This window comes from Fulmarus glacialis, unplaced genomic scaffold (assembly GCF_000690835.1).
Source record: "Fulmarus glacialis isolate BGI_N327 unplaced genomic scaffold, ASM69083v1 scaffold28877, whole genome shotgun sequence".
Taxonomy (NCBI): domain Eukaryota; kingdom Metazoa; phylum Chordata; class Aves; order Procellariiformes; family Procellariidae; genus Fulmarus; species Fulmarus glacialis.
The window spans coordinates 3,250-22,423 of record NW_009221838.1 but is presented as its reverse complement, the minus strand read 5'-3'; the positions used below and the strand labels follow the sequence as shown (position 1 = coordinate 22,423).

General features: G+C 37.9%; 1 protein-coding gene across 1 annotated transcript; it reads right to left on the bottom strand.

The window, feature by feature from the left end:
- Positions 1-5,636: 5,636 nt before the first annotated feature.
- DAZL (deleted in azoospermia-like) lies at positions 5,637-18,403 on the bottom strand (the record flags this gene model as incomplete). Its single annotated transcript, XM_009581258.1, has 10 exons — positions 5,637-5,690; positions 6,453-6,551; positions 7,322-7,426; positions 9,779-9,829; positions 10,656-10,733; positions 12,121-12,254; positions 12,587-12,653; positions 16,449-16,500; positions 17,879-17,970; positions 18,269-18,403. Coding segments are annotated over 10 exons (867 nt in total), but the record flags the coding sequence as incomplete, so codon positions are not given.
- Between the last annotated feature and the right edge of the window lie 771 nt (positions 18,404-19,174).

The following is a 19,174-nucleotide window of genomic DNA, read 5'->3' as shown; positions in this document are numbered from 1 at the left end:
CCCAGGTGGCCAAGGCCAATACCATTCCAGCTTGTATCACAAATAGTGTGGCCAGCAGGAGTAGGGAGGTGATCGTGCCCCTGTACTCGGCCCTGGTGAGGCCACACCTCGAATACTGTGTTCAGTTTTGGGCCCCTCACTACAAGGACATTGAGGTGCTGGAGCGTGTCCAGAGAAGGGCAACGAAGCTGGTGAAGAGCCTAGAGAACAAGTCTTATGAGGAGCAGCTGAGGGAACTGGGGTTGTTTAGCCTGGAGAAGAGAGGGGAGACCTTATTGCTCTCTACAACTACCTGAAAGGAGGTGGTAGTGAGGTGGGTGTCAGTCTCTTCTCCCAAGTAACAAGAGATAGGACAAGAGGAAACAGCCTCAAGTTGCGCCAGGGGAGGCTGAGATTGGGTATTAGGAAGAATTTCTTCACCAACAGGGTTGTCAAGCACTGGAACAGGCTGCCCAGGGAAGTGGTTGAGTCACCATCCCTGGAGGTATTTAATAGGCATGTAGATGTGGCACTTGGGGACATGGTTTAGTGGTGGACTTGGCAGTGCTAGGTTTACAGTTGGACTCTATGATCTTAAAAGGTCTTTTCCAACCTAAATGATTCTATGATTTGGCATATGGCCTCTGACCAATGCATATTCTATCACCTGCCTTAATAGCCTCCTAAAAGCCACAGGTGGATGTGTGTGCCCATCCCAATTACTCCACCACATGATGTAGGATCCCCTTTGCAATGTTTTAAGAAAGGCATCATTTATCTTGCTTGTTATGATGCACAGGAGCCATTAATCGTGGTTTAATCACATGGTTTAACTGGTTTCTACATTCAGTTTAAAGCCAGCTTATGGCAAGAACTGGATGGCTGCACAGCTCAGATATATATGACCTTATGAACTGCTACAAGCCAGAATATTTTTTTGAGGGAGGCGATTCTGCCCCTGTACTCCACTCTGGTGAGACAGCACCTGGAGTACTGCATCCAGCTCTGAAGTCCTCAGCACAAGAAAGATGCAGACCTGTTGGAACAGGTCCAGGAAGGCCATAAAAATGATCAGGGGGATGGAACACCTCTCCTATGAGGAAAGGCTGAAACAGGTCAGGTTATTCAGCCCAGAGAAGTCTTCGGAGAGACTTTACTGCAAGCTTTCAATACTTAAAGGGGGCTTAGAGGAGAGATAGGGACAAACTCCTTAGCAGGGCCTGTTGCGATAGGACAAGGGGTAATGGTTTTAAACTAAAAGAGGGTAGATTCAGACTAGATATAAGGAAGAAATTTTTTACAATGAGGGTGGTGAAACACTGGAATAGGTTGCCCAGAGAGGTGATAGATGCCCCATCCCTGAAAACATTCAAGGCCAGGTTGGACAGGCTCTGAGCAACCTGATCTAGTTGAAGATGCCCCTGCCCATGGCAGCAGGGGTTGGACTAGATGACCTTTAAAGGTCCCTTCCAATCCAACCCATTCTATGATTCTACAATTCTAAGATTTTACAGTTCTAAGCACCAATTTTTCCCAGGGAAACAAGTGAACAACCTCTATTAACTGGTGGTTCTAGTCCTAAATTATTCTAGAAACACTTTACAAGAAGTTTAAGAATTCCTTGAACACTCATTCATAGTGTACTGAAGGAACCAGCACAAAATAAAGGGGAAAAACATTTGCTTAAGTTTGTTCTAGCCAAAAAAGACACCACTCAGCAAAATGTTATTCCTCTAAATTTAAGACAGAAAGCGTATAGAGGATAAGGCCAGACTTATCTTGAATGGGGTAGGGGAAAAGGAAAGCAGCCTCTTCAATAGTTCAAACAATACATTGAAATTTGAACACCTGACTTACAGGAGTACCAATAGGAACAAGTTAACAGCTAGCAGCTTAGAGGGCACAATTACAAACACACACCCCAAGAAGAGGAGTGTTGCAGACCCACAGGTAGAGTACTGTCTTACAAGCAATACCTCTAACATTCCACTGTATCAGAAATGTATTTACTGACTGCAGCATGCATCTTTACTGGACTACGTATTCAGAGGTTTTGAGAGTTTGTGATTTTAATTATGCTGCTATCCTAAAACAGTTACTGTATGGATAAAGATACTTCCTTATTTTCAGATCTGACATCATATTTTACAGTAACATTTTTAAATGTAAAACCTGTTCTCCTCATTACTATACTTACTAGAGCCTCCCAACCTTAAGGTAAAAGAATGAACAACCCTTTTTCATGTTTGTCTTGAGCACCAAGTACACAGAAGTTCACACTAGTGGAAAATATCTTTGAATTTATTCACAGTAGCTAAAGCCAGAACAGTCACTGGGGCAATACAAAGGCCTTTGTAAGCTCAGCTGGTGCCTTCTTTCTTTAAAAAAAAAGTTACAGTGACAGTGTGGTGTCTCTCCCACCCCCCACTTCAAGAAAGTTTAAAGTGAAGTTCACCCCAAACTTTAGAGTAGGAATGAAAAAGTACAAAGTAAGAATCCATCTTGGTTGTAAAGCTACTTAAGTTTTTTTTTTTTTTTGAGATGCATGTTTCATGTGAAGCCCTGATACTTACTCTTTATAGCCTGGATCATCTTTTTTTTTTTTTTTAAACTTTCTCAGCTACACTGAAAGAGGCAGACATTAAAGCTTTTAAACTATACAACATCTATCCTAAAATACTGGTCTACCAAGTCATTCCTGCAAGGAATATAAACTGTATACCTGTTAGAGGACTTTAAAAAATCTGTTCCATTAAGGCATGCAAAAGAAAACTCCCTGAAATACAATTAAGGGAAAATCCTTTTGTTTCTTTGTAGCATTCAAGGATCCAATCACCTTCACGTAAGACAGAATTTAGCATCTTGGTTTAGCACACAAATACCTAGGATGAAAAAAATATTTCCATTTTGACAGGGAATTAGTGTCTGTGCCAGACAATCATTCTAATGGAGATCCAACAATACCATCTGGCTGGCTGTCTCATTCCAAGAATAATTCTGTCAGGTGGCAAAGCTTATAAAAAGAGTATGAAAAGGCCACAGCACCAAGCAGCTCACTGGGACACTTCAGGTAAGAACCATAAAAAAAACCAAGTGTCATAGCTCTGTAATACCAAGTCAATGAAAGCACTGGGTTTTTTCTGTATTGTCTGAACAATTGTTTCTTTTGACAAAAAGCTGTCTTACTATTTAAAGGAGACTTGTATGCTTTTGGGTCCCACACAGAATGGATGTACTCTGTGCAAGAACTCACTACTGCCTACTAGTTAACAATTAACATGGTCCACTTGATTTGATAATGCAAGAGGTACAAATTTGCAAGAAACGCTAATTGTGCACCTATTTTGGAAACGCCTTCAGCTACAGCCATATTAAACAGATGTTTCAACTTTCTGAATGCAACACAAAAGAGATTTACCTACTGTTTTTGTGTTATGCTTATAGGGTACTTCAAAAGAACATTAAAAATGCATGTTCTTAGTTGTAACTTGTTTCTTTTACTGGCATATGCCACAAAATGTACAATTCCCAGATGGGAATAAAAAAATTAAGTTTCCTACGGGTGAGAAATGGCTAACAAAACCAGCACAACATGATCTAATGGAAGAGAAAATAAATGGCACTCATAAGGCCTGGGCTATGCATTTCACTGTGATAAGCCTTCTCATGCTTTTAAGAACAGTTCATATCTAGCACCACCATTTCAAACATACTGAACAATCAGCTCGCTCACCAGATGGTCCTATGGGTAACACTTGGTCAAATAAACATAAAATATGCACTATATGTAGATATCTTCTGTTTTATCTTTTCTTTTGGTGTTGAGACTCTTCAATGAGAACTACACATAGGCACTTTGTGTTTTCTTATAGCTACAGCATAAAGCCTCAAATACATCCCAGGGCAATCAAGCCAACTAGAACATTAAGCCAAAATGAAATCTGCATTTGCAAAGAAACAATTACCTTTATCAATAAACTGACATCACAGCTTTAACAGCTCAAGTAGGCTGTTTAGGTACTTAAAGTTGCAAAGGGAAGGGTCTTGATACTCAGAAAACTCCACATTTATTCTTTTTTAAAAAATATTGAGTTTAACTATGTAAGATTAAAAAAAACTTAAAGAAGCTGGTAACACAGAAGTGAAATATAATCAAGCTACTATCTTTAGAACAGTAGCCTGAGAAAAACATGGCAAATTGATATTACAGGAACACTTAACAGAGTATCTTTAGTGACACAGAACAGTCTGAGCAGAGAAGAGATTAACAGCTTTGCTTTTTCAGGTCAATTTATGCTATCAGAACATTGGTACAATCCTGCATAAAGTTGCTCCAAAACCTGTAATAATTTGTATTTCTCTCCCCCTCGCCCCTCATTAATAAAATTCCATCCAGAACACTCCTGAGAAGCAGTCCTTAGACATTTTTCTTGCTGCAGCCATATTCCCTTAAATGTCCAGGTCTGTAGGAACTCGGTTCCCTTGTCGTTACACATTTCACTAACATCTACTTCTGTGTAAGTCTTTTCCTAGCCATTACTACTTCTAAACCTTCTGCAAATTTGAAGCAGGACATACATACAAGACTGAATACAGTTCTCAGTTCTACTCTTTCAAAACTGCAGTTAATGACTACTACAAAATGACATTTGTTACTAGGAATTTATAGTAACTGGAATTCTCATACAGGGTAATAAAACTTCCAATAGCTTCAACAAATCTTTATTATGCTGTATGTCTTTCTCAAGGTAGCTTAAAATTAACTCTAGTACTATATTAGCACGTCACTAGAAGCTTGGGAAGCCAAGTCAAAATAAAAATTTATTTTAATTGTTTCAAAACACACGACTAAAATCTACATAATTATTAAAATAGGCTTACAGATATTCTTTGATTAACAGTTTGCATCACATAACAAAGGCATATTTTAAATGCAGTATTTTCTCACAATTTTAACATACAGGTATTGCTAAAATTTTTCAAGTAAAAAAAGCATACTCTACTGAGTAGCCAATACAGCTAATTACATTCTTGCATCTTAAGTTACATAAGGAATTTTAGGATTCTCTTAATTACTTTCCCAAAACTAATAGTGATGCTCAAGACTGCAGGTACATAAACTGTCATTAATGAACATAACCACATTGATTACGTAGTCTAAAGACAACCAGGACTTAAAGGGCTTCAGTTGAGTTACAACTTGACGTCTTCTGTTCCACTGATTAAGAGCTCAGTTTTAAAATACAACCTCTTGGGCAAGTAACTGCTTCCATTTTTAAACTGCAAGAGGTAACTGGTCAGTATTAGTCACTTAAATTGTGGTTTAAGAAAAACTAAGTCTAGCATGCAAACTGTACCTTAAAGCTCAGAAGAAAATCCACATGCACCAAACAAACCAAGAGTGTTTTTCCAATAAACTCTTTAACATTCCAGTTAGTTATCAGGGGAAACATGCAAATGATTAACAAAAACCTGAAAGTTTGTTAACTCTTACAACTTCAAACTACTCAAGCGAAAACTGTATTGGAACAGGTAGAATAGAAACACAAACTTCAACTTGAAGCAACTTTTTGAAAAAGGTTATACTGCATATATTGCTAAACTGAACTGTAGTAACATCAAGTTAATGAATATAGATACTTTAAAGTCTTTGTTGATCAAACACTTTTGAGTACTGCTCTTCCTTTTCTGAAGTGATGCACCTTTCTCTCCTGGAATGGGATAGGAGAAAAGACAGGAAAAAAGATTTCTAGATAATAACCAGAATAAAGCAACTGAAGTTTCACAAAAAGTATCTCAAGACATTCTGTACTCTAACCACCCCCCTCCAAAACTGATAAATACAGCTTCTGTATTCCTGCTTCAGAGTACATGTGCCTAGTGCATATGTCTGTCCTTTTAAAAAAAGGTAGCAAAGTCTTAAATATAACATTAATAAACAACAGAAATTAAACACCCCTTGCAATGTAATCAGAAACTGCAATTCTACAAAGACTGAACACATACAGCAAAAATATGATGACCAGCTACCAACCTGGACTACAGTTTATTGGTTGAACCATAGACTTTTTATAGTCTATATAGTATTAAGAGCCACCATCCACAGTGGGTACTTAACTGGTGTAAAGACTATCAAGGCTCAAACTCAACATCTTCTATCCAAACTAGGGAGTAACCCACTGCCCTTTCAGCAATTTATCATTGAGAAATTGTTAGCCAGTCTTACGCTCTACGTGTCTGTGAGTAGACTTCAGCAATTTTTTTTTATGCAGTCTTATGTTAAATCCACTGAATCAAATTTCCAGCATTAAGCAACTGAGAGCCAACCAAACCTATACCTCTCAGAGCATGCACGAGAAAAAAATTCAAATGGCATTCCAGACATTAATCCCTTCATCTTTATGGTATCCTGTAGGTTAACCAATTGAAGGTCAGCTGTGTTTTAGGGATTTAATTTTGCTTTCACTACATACCTTAAAGTAGTCATCTTGTGATACAAAGGTGTTCCTCAGACGGTTCTCAGGATTAAACAGACAGGATACTACTGTTTGTATGCTCCTGTCCACAGACTTCTGAAATACAGTTATAGGTGCATCTATAATAATACTGATTTTCTTAGTTAGCCCACTACTAGCAATATGGGTGTGTCACAGAGTTTACTTTGCATTCAGGATTCCTCTCAACTGCCTTACACTTCCTGAGCTGTCTTTTTTTCTTCCCCTAAATCTTTTAATCTTGGTAACTCATTATCACTCTTAGATGTTACTTACAACGTAACAGTTCTGACCAGTGACATACCACTTCAGTTGTGGAATAGACTGACAGCTGAAAAATGAAGTCTCCTTTAGAAAATTGAATTCAGAGCCAACTGTTGGCCAAACTGGGGTCACCTTCCACAAACAAAAGTGGAGAAGGGAGTAAAATGTTACTAATTCAGATGTTTGAAGCTTTAAATAAACCTGCACAAGGTAGCAGGCAGTGCTACCTAACCTGGTTTTTTAGTACCTACAATTTCCCCCTGTAATTCTCAGCAGATTAAGTAAAGCCTCGTCTCTTAAAAACACTGTTATACTTAAGGAAGCAGAACACACATTTTATACAGGCCTCAGCACAATACACAAGCACTAATAGTTTCAAGGAAACATGCGAGGCTTCTGAAGTTGTATGCAGAAATCAGATACAGTGGATTGATTGAGCAACCGGCTGAAGCAGCAACTATAACCTTAATTTCTAGGACACTGGTCAGAGGTCCTCTTCACCAAGCCACATAATCCTCACGTGCAAATTTCTGGGAATAGGATATATGACAAAAAAAACATTAAAGTTTTGAGAAAGCACTTACCTTTTGTGGACTGTTAGTAGACGACTGCGTGGGTTCTGGAACAGCACATTCTGTCTGTATAAATTCTGGGTCCTCAGTGCAGTGGTAGCTTACTGAAGTATAAACCTGCATAGTTTTTTAAATATTGCAGTGTTTCAGTAACACTGGGAAAACATGCACAGTTGTGTTGTCATTGGTCCTCACCTATCCACAAGCTATGTCAGCTTTATCTTCACAGTTTCGATGAAGTTTCACAAGTGGGGGAAATACTGTATCCTGATCTGTTTTATTAAGACAGTTCTACTTCCTTCCAAAAAGGATATATTCTGAAAAACATCTTTTCTCCCCACTGTAATCGCTCTTCAGAGTTAGCTCCTCAACCTACTTCCTCCATGTATGGGTTTTGTTGTCAAGCATGTTCAATGAAGGTATTCACTTAGAATTCGAGACAATCAGCAGTTAACTTAAAGAAATTAAGCACTAAAAACCATCTACTACCACTGCCCTTCCAAGACGTTGCTTTTCTCTATACAGTTCCTTTCCTGTTTGAAGCTTCCTTCATGCAATATACTAATTTTTTTAAGATGTAAAAAGGTCTAGAAAAGCACAAGCCATTTTACAGCTTTTTTAAAAACTCTCCCCACTACCCTCTGCTTACAGTGCAGTGCTGCAATTGGCAACCCAGCGCAGAGTTTAATTACAATAGCAGAGAGGCTGATAAAGCAGTTACTCTTTACGGAAACTTCCTTCTAGATACTTCCAGAGAGCATTAGCAGCTTTTACAGCCAATTTTACCAGGATTTCAATGTCAGGGTTAAGCATTCTCACTTTTCAGGGGCAAAACTCCCCCCCCCAAGTAGTCAGATTCACTCAGACTTGACAGTAATTTTCAGTTGCTTGCAACATCATTCTTAAGGATGTTATCTGTGATCATACAGAGCAACCACAAGGTGTACCACCTGACACTCCCAAAAGCCCTTGAACACCAAAACTGTAATTTCAAGCTGACAATATTGGGAGGTAACGGAGGCCTACAGTGTTAGCAGACCGCTCCTTTCTGAGCACCATCCCTAACCATCAAAAGGTGTACCATATCTGACCTCATCACAACTGGTGCATTCCATTTATGAATGGAAATTGTGATTATCCACCAAACAATTAGGTAGGTATAAAGCAGTAGACTGAAGGATGAAGTTTCCTATCTCCTTATATGCCTGTCCTCTTTTGAGTCTGTAAAGAATGATACTTAGAAGTTGCTTAACTGAGATAGTTCTAGAAAACTTGTCTGCTCATATAATCAAGCTTAAAATATCTTTAAACTATGCACACTCTAAAAACTCTTTGGCTTGCTACCATTTAATTGTTAAGTGATATACTGCAGCTGTATAATGTTCATGGATGTTATTCAACAAAAATTAGTTCAAGCCAACAGAGTAATCAGTATTTCAGTGACTCCTGAAGTCTTTTGAGTCTGTTTCTTCCCCCACTAAAGCAAAGGTAATTCTCACTAAGAGAAACACAGACTTTCCATGAAAGGAAAAAGGCTGCTTCTTTGCTGAGAAGCTAAAAGTAAAGCTTAGTACACATGATTGGAAGCAAGCAGGAATAAAGTATTCTTCTAATATGATCAGAGACAGAATTGTCAGATGCATGCAGGCAGCAATATATATGCGCAAAGCTCCATTTTCTTCATTTTTCCCCATTTACCTTCCACACATTCTACACATCCACTGGGTATCAGCTTGAAAGAATACCGTTCAGAAGAAAATTAAGTATTACAGGTTTTAAACACTTAATAGAAACTGTACTCAATAAATACAAGATTATACCCAAAGAACACAAAAATGCCCAAGATGCAAGTTTTAAGTTCCAACACCATTAAAGAAATACACAGTATTTTTTCCTCTCTTGTGGATGTCACTTGTGTAAAGTCACAGAAAGCAAGTAATTTCTTTAGAAGCCATCAGCACATCTACAGTCTGTAGCAGCCCGGCAAATCACTTTCAAAAGGTGTTGAAAGGAGCCAAAAAAAAAAAAAAAATCAGTATTTGCAAAGCAGAATATTTTGCGGCTTTTTAAGTTCTAAAAAAATTTGGAACAATAAGCAGTAATATTATACAGATCTTGTAAGTCAGGATTGTGCATCAGGTCCCCACTTATTTTTCTTTCAACTTCTCATGAAAAACCAATTCTGTTAATGTTAAAATTCCAGAATTCTGTGACCAGAGCGTATGGAGTAACGCCATAGAAAAGGTAATTCTGTTCTGCCAGGCAGCTCCTAAAAAAAACACCACATCAGTAGGAAATCCTAAACAATTACCTACTCTGTCAGCAGCTACAGATTTGTATAGACCAGATTACATACAAATCCAACCAACAAACAGCAGTTTGATTTTTTTTTTTTTAAACTACCAAGCTGTCAAAACAGTGTGCTAATTGAGAGGACAAAGTTCCAGAAGTTTAACTTTGTAGACTTACCGGAGGCATAACATAATTTCTTTGCTCCCCAGCAAGCCATTGTGGTTGAACCTTAAACAAGAATTGAAAAAGAACCAGCTTTTATTCATTCATTTCCAACACAGGCAAGTAACCGCTCTAAGCACCACTATTTATAACATTTCATGTCTGGATTTTTTATTGTAGCTTACAGTCTTCTGTTCAGCAAGATAGGTTTTTCATGTGTACCTCACAGTGGTTTTGGCACAAGGTCATCCTTACCACAAATTCAATCACTTCCTTCCTCTTCTCCTTCCAAGTTTTAAAAAAAATTTAAAAATAAGTTCTAAAGATTAGGAAAATAAGGGGAATCACAGCAGCTACACTGAAAACATTTCAAACCTCTAGTTACTTCCAGTTACTAAACTACTTCCAGTTTATGTTCAACAACAGGACATACCCACACATTTCACTTATGAGTTTGAAAATCACTATCAGCCAAGTACCTTCCCAGACATTTTTAGAGCTCAAGAGCACATCCCCTCTCTATATGTCTCTGTTTTAAGTAACTAACACCAACTACCCACACTATAGCATGTACAAATGCAAAGCTCCTTCCCACGAGAAGAAAGTACTCCTGATCCATGTACCTTTTGCTAATTTGGAAGTTGTTTTATCATTGCATATTTTAAAAAATCAGGCTAAAAAAAGAGTATGCTAAGTTATTCAAAAATTTTCATTGCATTAGAATAAAAATATCACTAATTTTGGTTTTACTTTTTATTCTGTGAAGCAGGAGCTGAAGGGAAATAGAATTCACAGAAACACAGAAAGATCAGACTCCAGTTAACACTGTTCATCCATTCAAGTTTTGCCAGGTATCAAACAGCCTTTCTGCTGCTACTAAAGAATTACATACCTGATAGTTGTAGGCTGGCTGATATCCTACAGGAACTTGCTGCTGTATCAATAAAGCTGGTGAACTGTATGGATATGTCTGCAAAATAAAGCTTTTTTAAAAATGCAAGTTTGAAGCAAGATAAAAGTATGATATTTGTAAAGGTATTTATAAAGCCAGGAGCACATTTTTAGAAACATGTAGTCACATTGTTATTTCAATTCCTGTTTCAGACTAGCTTCATTATTTAAAAAACAATCCTTACAGATTTCCCATGGGGCTTCAGCACTTCAGGCACTAAACACCTTAAGAAAGTGGGTTTCTAAAGTGTATTACAAATCTAAAGATCCCATCATCTGCTTGCAGCCAATGTTTTAAGTAATTTCAGAAGTACAACTCATCCCATAAACTTTCTAAAGTAGACCTGAAACAGACCAACTACCATGGAACACAGCCTGAAGATCAGTTTCTTGGAGCCAAAGGCAAGCTAAGTATTACGATTCAGACAATTTCCCAGCATTTCTTCACTGCAAGTATTTTAACACAATGTTAACCTGGAACCCTACCAGCTTCTTCAGAGAATCATTAAAGGCACATTCCAGCACTTAAGAGAATTAGTTCCTCCTACACTATTTCACCCTCCCAATGAACTCAGGGAATCGGCGAGAATACTACTATCAAGCTCTCTGCCTTAGAAAAAAATATTTCTGCGAGTCACTGCAGTTTGCTCATCTTCATTTGCTTAAGAAAATATACAAAACAGAACCACTTTGCAATTAATATTGCCCTGTTGTACTGCCATATCCTATAGGGTTAATACAGGAAGAGACCATAATCTGGAAAGTCTTCTATTCACAGCACAGGACTCATAACAAGGCCAGAAGTACTCTGCCTACACCTCAGTAAGAATGCTTATCTGAAGTACCAATAAAGTGATGTCCTGTAGGCATAGCGTACTGGTCACAGCTGTTAACAGCAGATGCCATAACACAATGTTCTTGCAAAGACACAACAGCAGTTCAGAAACAAGAATTTGTTTGGCTGGGGGGGCGGGGGGAAGTACCACAGCAAACTTCTGGTTCCATACTTGTTTAAAAAAATACGGTTTTAAGTTTGTGGTTTACCCTGAGGCAGGGCAGCAGTACATTAAATATCCGGATGCATTCGATTTGTGAAATGCATCTGTGACAAGTAACAAGAGCACTTAAGAACTGTTATATAATTAAATCTTAGCTCCACTTTCAACAGTTTTCTCATTCTCAAAATAAAAACTGTCTTATAAAGAGACCACATCACTGAATAAATTTTTCAAGGTTGTTGGCATTCTTTTAAAGTGGTTTGAAGTTGGGTGCTTCTTATTGGGGAAGGTAATATGAAAACAAGGAGGTAAGATTGGAATCTCAGTACATATTCCTGAAGTTCTATGTGCTTGCACCTTCAAAAACATTTAATTATGATTCAAAATCAGTGGCATGAACAGCCTTACCTGCACATACTGTGTTACTGGGCTCATTACAGCTGGAGGCTGCATGTACGTCTCTGTATTTTGACTACCCCATACACTATGGAACTGTGGTGCAGGAGGATTGAAGACTAATGGTCTGGGATGCACATAAGAACCTTATTTTAAAGCAAAGAAAAATAAAGTATTCAGACATTTTCATGTGCATTTCATCAGTAATCTGAATTGCAAAAAACCTTAAGTGTTTTGACTCTTAAATTTAAATCAACATTAACTGTATTGTATTGTGCTACCAACCTCAGTTTTATTATCAAAACTGTACATCACACAAGTAGTAAGGTCATAAAATTTAAAACTTAAGTTTAATTGTAATATACATATTACATCAGATAAAAAGGATTTGTAAGGATGTTAATGTATAATTAAGGAAAAAACCACAAATTTGTAACATATACTTGTAATATGAACAGACTTGTTTATACATACTCACACAAGTTTTGTTGCTTTCTAATTGCTGGCCCCAGTTTCAGCTTTTTGCCATGGAAGTTGATTTGTGACTGAAAGACAGGTTATTCTGTAAGCTGCAGAATCAGCGAGGTGGGTGGTTGGTTTGATTTTAAAGAGACTAAACTCTGCTTCTATGTCACAGTATCATCGACTTGCATACAGGCTCAACAGCCTCCATTCTCCTCTCCCACCTCAACACCTTATGTCTTTTACCTTTAATTTCCTCTCAGCTGTAATGCTCTCAGCACACCTGTTTGCCTACTCACCAACTCTCCAAACCTATTATATATCACTTAATAGCAACACGCACTGCTAGTAGTTTGCAATTACATATTAGTGACTGTCAGCCTTCTGGTTTTATACATAGAGATTCAAACTATTCTTGCCTCAGTAAGGATATTAATGTAGAGTGACCATAGCCTAGGTTCCCTTGAAACCTTATTTACATCGCACTTACCTTCCTTCCCACAAACTTCCTAACAGGCTTCACGTAACATGTTAGAAGCTGTCCACCTAATATTAAAGGAAATGGAAGGCTGTCTAAGCACTACCGTTTACCTGCATGTTACTGTATTCTCTCTAGAGAAATTTTCATGTGCATTCTTTCAGAACATCCAACATGCTGATATTTCACAACTTTTTTGGCCAAAAGCACCTATGCAGCACACAGACTAATCAAGAAAGAGTGGAACTGAAATATGTTTCACATTCCTCAAATACCCAGGAATACAAGCATCTGAAAGACTGGCAAAACAGGGCTGGAAGCACTCCTCAGTAGTCAGCAAATGCCTGAGACACATGTAACTTCTCATTCTGCAAGTTCTGCCCAAATGCTAGTTCACACAGAAGGCAGGATTTCAGACTTTCAATGATCAAGTACTGCTTTGCCAGCAGAGTTATCTGGGGCCATAACAAAAGCACAGGAAGAATTTCAAGCACCCTCCCTCCCTGCAGAAGTTGAATTCTGTGTTCTTCAGCAAAACTGGTTAGTTTGAAAACTGGAACACTCACAATGGATGTAGGCTGAAATGGCACCACAACATCCTTACTCTTCAAGGTCTACTTGGACTGACTGTAGAAGCGGGCATGTGAGATTTTGTTCTCTACAAGATTACAGTTTAAGTCTGGAGTAGAGAAAGTTGCTTTAATACGTGGATTTAAGCAGATTAATGTTTATTCAGGTACTCGGGAACTACTCCACACAAAACTCCCAAAAGAGAATTCACCTTTGGGTCTGATCTCACATTCTCTGCCAAGATGGTACCAAAAAACATGTTTACCTACCTATGAAGATGTGCATAGCACACATGACACTACCTAAAGCAGATACTCTGTTAGAGTTCAGAGGGCTACACTGAGGTTTACAAATGCTTTACACATCAGAAATGAAAGATTTTTGGTTTACCCCAATTAACACAAATTTAGTACCAAGTATTAAAATCAGTATTAGATGGAGATACATAGTCTATCTAGATTCTCTGTCTCATGCAACACTAAGAACTTGCCTGCTTCAGAACAAAATACGCAGTTTGCAATTTTAACAGGCACCTCGCTAAGCCTTTTCCCCCCATTTCTGCTAAAGAAAGTGCTTCGAACAGGTAACAGCAACTTTATTGTTGATTTTAAAAGTAAGTAAAATAAGCAGAATAATAGTGATATAAAAAAATGTCTTATTTGATCATCTTCTCATACTGATAAAAATAAAGACATGGGTGGAAAAAAAGGTGAAATACCCAGACCAGTCTGACAGGTTTGGTTTTTTTTAAAATTGATCCTGCAATCCTGTTGTGCCCAGAACCACGCAACCACCTTTTCCACTTGAGCAACAGGAGGTCTTGAAAGACAGGCCTCCCCCCAAAGCAGAAGGTAGCTTTCTGTTCTGAACTGCGAACAGGTTCACGCTGGACCACAATGCAGTTACAAATGGAATCAGATCTAAATCAGAAGAAAAATACTTTCAGGTTGCACAAAGCTACAGAGCTAAGCAGATAAACACAGGCATCTAGAGTGATTCTAACCATGGAGAGGCTCCATCTTGTTCATTTACATAAAAAGTTGTGACCACTCAGTACAGATAATGCCTGAAATGGTTTAGTGAGATGATCTCTGCTTATGACTTGAGCTCTAAAGTGGGAGATGTTCATTCTTTCCCTTTTTCCACCCCCTCCAGAAGCCAACAGCTTTGTAAGATGATTTCTATCTGGACGTGCTTCTTCCTGATAAGGCAGTAATTTGTGCTGCCTGTACACCTGAAATTTGCACTGAAAAAATCTGCCATATACCTCTGGGCCTTCCGAGACCTCTGGTATACAAGTCACATCAGTGAGTACTATATTAATAGAGATACACTGAGGGCTTTTAGTTTTGAAGAAATGCACACAGAAAATCAGCAATGTACATGGCTCAAATGACAATGCTACTCAAGAGCTCTCTACAGACATTGCTGCCTCAGAGCAAGCATTCCACACTGATCTAGTACAATAAATGTTAGCCACGGTAAAAGTATTCTCAAATAAAGTCTGTTGCTCAATACAGCAGTATTTTTGTCAGCATACCATCAGAGTTAAAGAACAGCAAGCTTTTGAAGTCTTTTGGTGAGAATCAAGAATCTCCTGCTGGAGTTTCATTGCTCTCCACTTTGTTCAAACATGTTCTCTTCCCCCTTAAGGAGCTGGACAGCCAGTAAACACATCTGAACATATCACAGAACACTAAATTTGTGCCCGGCACATTTTCCTCTATTTGTCTTGCAGATCTACTTCCCTATCCAAGAGCTTCAGAAGGAAATGAGAGATTGTTCATCCTCCAGAGACATGAGAGTTTTCTGAGACAAAGACTTCAGAGAGGGAAATATTTCAATACATGTTTATTTTCACAGTTACTGCACTCAGTTTTGGGAGAAGAAGGGAAAATAAAGAGCTTTGTCAGTGGTTTGTGACCTGCTGAAGTCTTATCAAAACCAACTAACAGATTTGCGCCAAGGGAGGTTTAGACTGGACATTAGGAAAAACTTCTTTACTGAAAGAGTGGTCAGGCCTTGGAACAGGCTGCCCAGGGAAGTGGTAGAGTCACCATCCCTGGAGGTATTTAAAAGACGTGTAGATGAGGCGCTGAGGGACATGGTTTAGTGGGCATGGTGGTGTTGGGTTAACGGTTGGACTTGATGATCTTAGAGGTCTTTTCCAACCTTAATGATTCTATGATTCTATGATTTGGTTGTAAGCCTTGAGATTTCAAATTTCTCTGATACTGAACTCTAAGAGCAGAAGGGCTGTAACAGTTCTACCCCTTTACCTTCTCTGTGACCTACAGAAAAATCATATGACATGTGAACAGTTGCATCTTACAGTCAAGGAGGCTTAAAAAAAAACTTGCACTCCGGGCAACATCCAAATGCACAAATACTGCAAGAGAGAAACGTACTTCAACTGCTGAGACTTAAGTGAAAAACTAATGCTGTTTTCTATGTTACTGTTATTCCAAATAATAATGCTGACAGGTCGACGTATCTGCCATAAGCACAAGGGTTCTATGACAATCATCCAATACAGAAAGTAAGCAGCCAAAAACACATGAGGCTTTCAAGCACACAAATGAATGACAATGACCAGAAATGCAATGACACGAGATGTTCAAGCACACCAAGGCTAAAACTAATTTTGTTTTTTACTTAAGTAAATATACAAAGATTCTACCACCAGTAGAGATTTCAGCAAGTTTACTTTTTGGGCAGCCCTAGACTTTCCTTGTCCTAATTTACTCTACAGGGTACATGACTTGGTCTCCCCTGAACATGTCTCCAGCTTCTTACCAACTTCTTCAGATAATTTAGACAAAGAGCTTACTTCTACTATTTTTTGAACATCCACGTTGTCCAGGAAAGATACAAATCCATACCTAAAAAAAAAACCAGGTTATTCAATAACCAGATTTTGATTTGTTTGTTAGCTCAATTATTTTGAACAAGACCAGTTAACAGCATATATGCCAGGTACATTAAACTGATGTCCTACTTGATACTTTTAGCATGCAATGTATAATTCAGCATGAAAATGTATTTACTGCTAACTAGCAGCATATACTACTGGGCCAGATGAAAGAAACTGAATGCCAGATTCTAGAATAATATGAAATAGATGTAAGGGCTATTCTTCCATTCCAGGTACTCAAAATAAGCACTATTGTTGATATTACTAACTGAGAAAGTTAAAAAAACCTTTTAAGTATCAAGATCTGAATGATCATCAAATTTCCTATTTACTACAGAGGTTTGGATGAAAGCAGGCATTACAGGAACAGTGACAGCAGTGGAAGAAGTGATCCCTGAAGAGGTTTTTTAATTTATTTCACTGCCCCTCTGGTTTATCCAGTCTTTAAAGTGAAGATAGTTTCAGAGCATTATAGGAACAGTTGTGTTAATCAATGGAGTATGCCAACTCATTATCAATACTCAGAACATATACTAGCTAATTGCACATCAGAATTCACTATGAAGACTAGCAAGGGATATGAGGAAATAAAATAGATCTCCAGCTCATGCATTACTACCTATGCCTAAAAAAATGTGACTTTTTAAGACCTGCTCATAGAATCTTAGAAAAAATTGGGCTGGAGGGAACCTCCAGAGGGTAAAGCCTCCTTCTCAAAGCAGGGATAACTTCAAAACTGGAAGAGCTTCCCCAGAACCCAACAAGCTAAGGTCCTACACATCCTTATTTAAGTGTTTCACTGCAGACAATTCATAATTTTTCTATATTATCTAACAGGAATTTCCCTTGCTTCAACTTTTTTCACTTACTTAGTCTCACTCTTCACCCAAATAAGTTTGGTTGTTCTCTCTGAAACTTATCCCTGAGTGTCAGAAGAGTGCAGTCCCATGGCCCTGAAATATACCATCTACCCCTTCTCCTAACCATCCTGAACTCTCTCCAAATTGTTGTTAACTACTCTAGCCATCAGAAGAGTCCTACAGAAGAACTGTCTGCATAAGCATCACACAAGTTTCAAGCTTTGTTTCCACTGGTTAAGTGACAATAACCCTCTTTTCCCTGAACAGACAGAAGTCAGAAAAATCAGGCTATTCTTTGTAAGATTATACAGATTTAGGGGCAATCTAGATTTACAAGTTTCACAGTGTTAATTCACCACAACAGAAAACTGCAGTGTTAAGGCTTAAGCATGTCAAGTGTGTTGCTAAGTAGCTGCTTATATAATCTATGACAGAGTTATGTCCACATAAGCAGCAACTTAAAACAACTATTCGTGTTCCACTCACCCTTTGGAAACACCAGTTCTGTCAGTGATTATTTTCACCTCTTTCACAGCACCATATCGTTCGAAGAAACTCCGAATTTCTGCTTCATTCATCTAAAAGAAACAAAGTCTTAAACTTCTCCAAACATATTCAACTCTTTAGCATTGATTTAAAGAAGCCAGTACCATTTTTAAACCCATCTTCTACTAGTCTAAGAACTAAAGTTACTCACCTGTTCCAAAAATCTCTCATGACACTGTAATACCTTAAGATTAGTAAAGACACACATTTTAACAACAACAAAAAAAAAACCACAAACAAAAAATACAACCATACCCAGAAGTCAAATTCCCATTTTCTTCCCACTGAAGTGTCCTATACCTATCTTAAACAATTAAAGTATATAAATACCCTTATATCAATTCCACCAACAAAGACTGTGTTTGGCATGATTTTTCCTTCTGGTAAAACATATCCTTGACTGGTTGTTGACAAATGAGCATTATCCTCTGAGACACCTGCACACTGGGCCTCCACATTTGCAGACTGAAAAATTTAAACAGAAATACATATTTCAGTCAAATTATTATAGTACACTTTAAGATACTAGAATGCTTGCATCTTCCTATGGATATAGCATGGGACAATGAATTTCAATAGCACCTTTCCAATTCCTTAAAGGAATTACTTGCTGCAAACAGACCATTCATTGGAAAAAAGTTGAAGTAATTTTTCTAAGAAACTTTTAAAAATTTAAATCGAGACCTAACCAAGGCTACTTTTAAGTAGCCCTATCTGACTATATGAAGCTTCATGACCAGTGTTGTTACTACCAGACATACAGTGAGAATGCCAAAATAGTTCATTTCAGAACTTTACGAAATTCCTTTCGGATGTAAACAAAAAATTAAATTCTTTAAAGATACAATTTACTGTAAACTGATTATCCAACAGAACAAATTCCATCATCTTCCTGGTCAAAAGCTTTAAATACTTGAGATTGAGTAAGCTTACAAACTAGAGCACAGGTAACAAAGTTATACCACAAGTTAACTGTAAGAAGGGAATTCAGACATTGAAATATTCATGCTATTCATTTTCTCAGAAAAAAGATTTTGTCAATTCAACTACAACAGGAATGTGAATGACTACAAACTTGTTTCTGAGTTGTCTGCACCAAAGCAGAAGCTTAAGCATACATTGCATGTAAAGAACTGCAAAGAATATTAAGATTATAGAGCAGCTACAGTCATGATGCGCTTTGCACACCCAGGCTTCAGATGCACACTTTTGGTCCTAAAGCATTTTGTCACAATG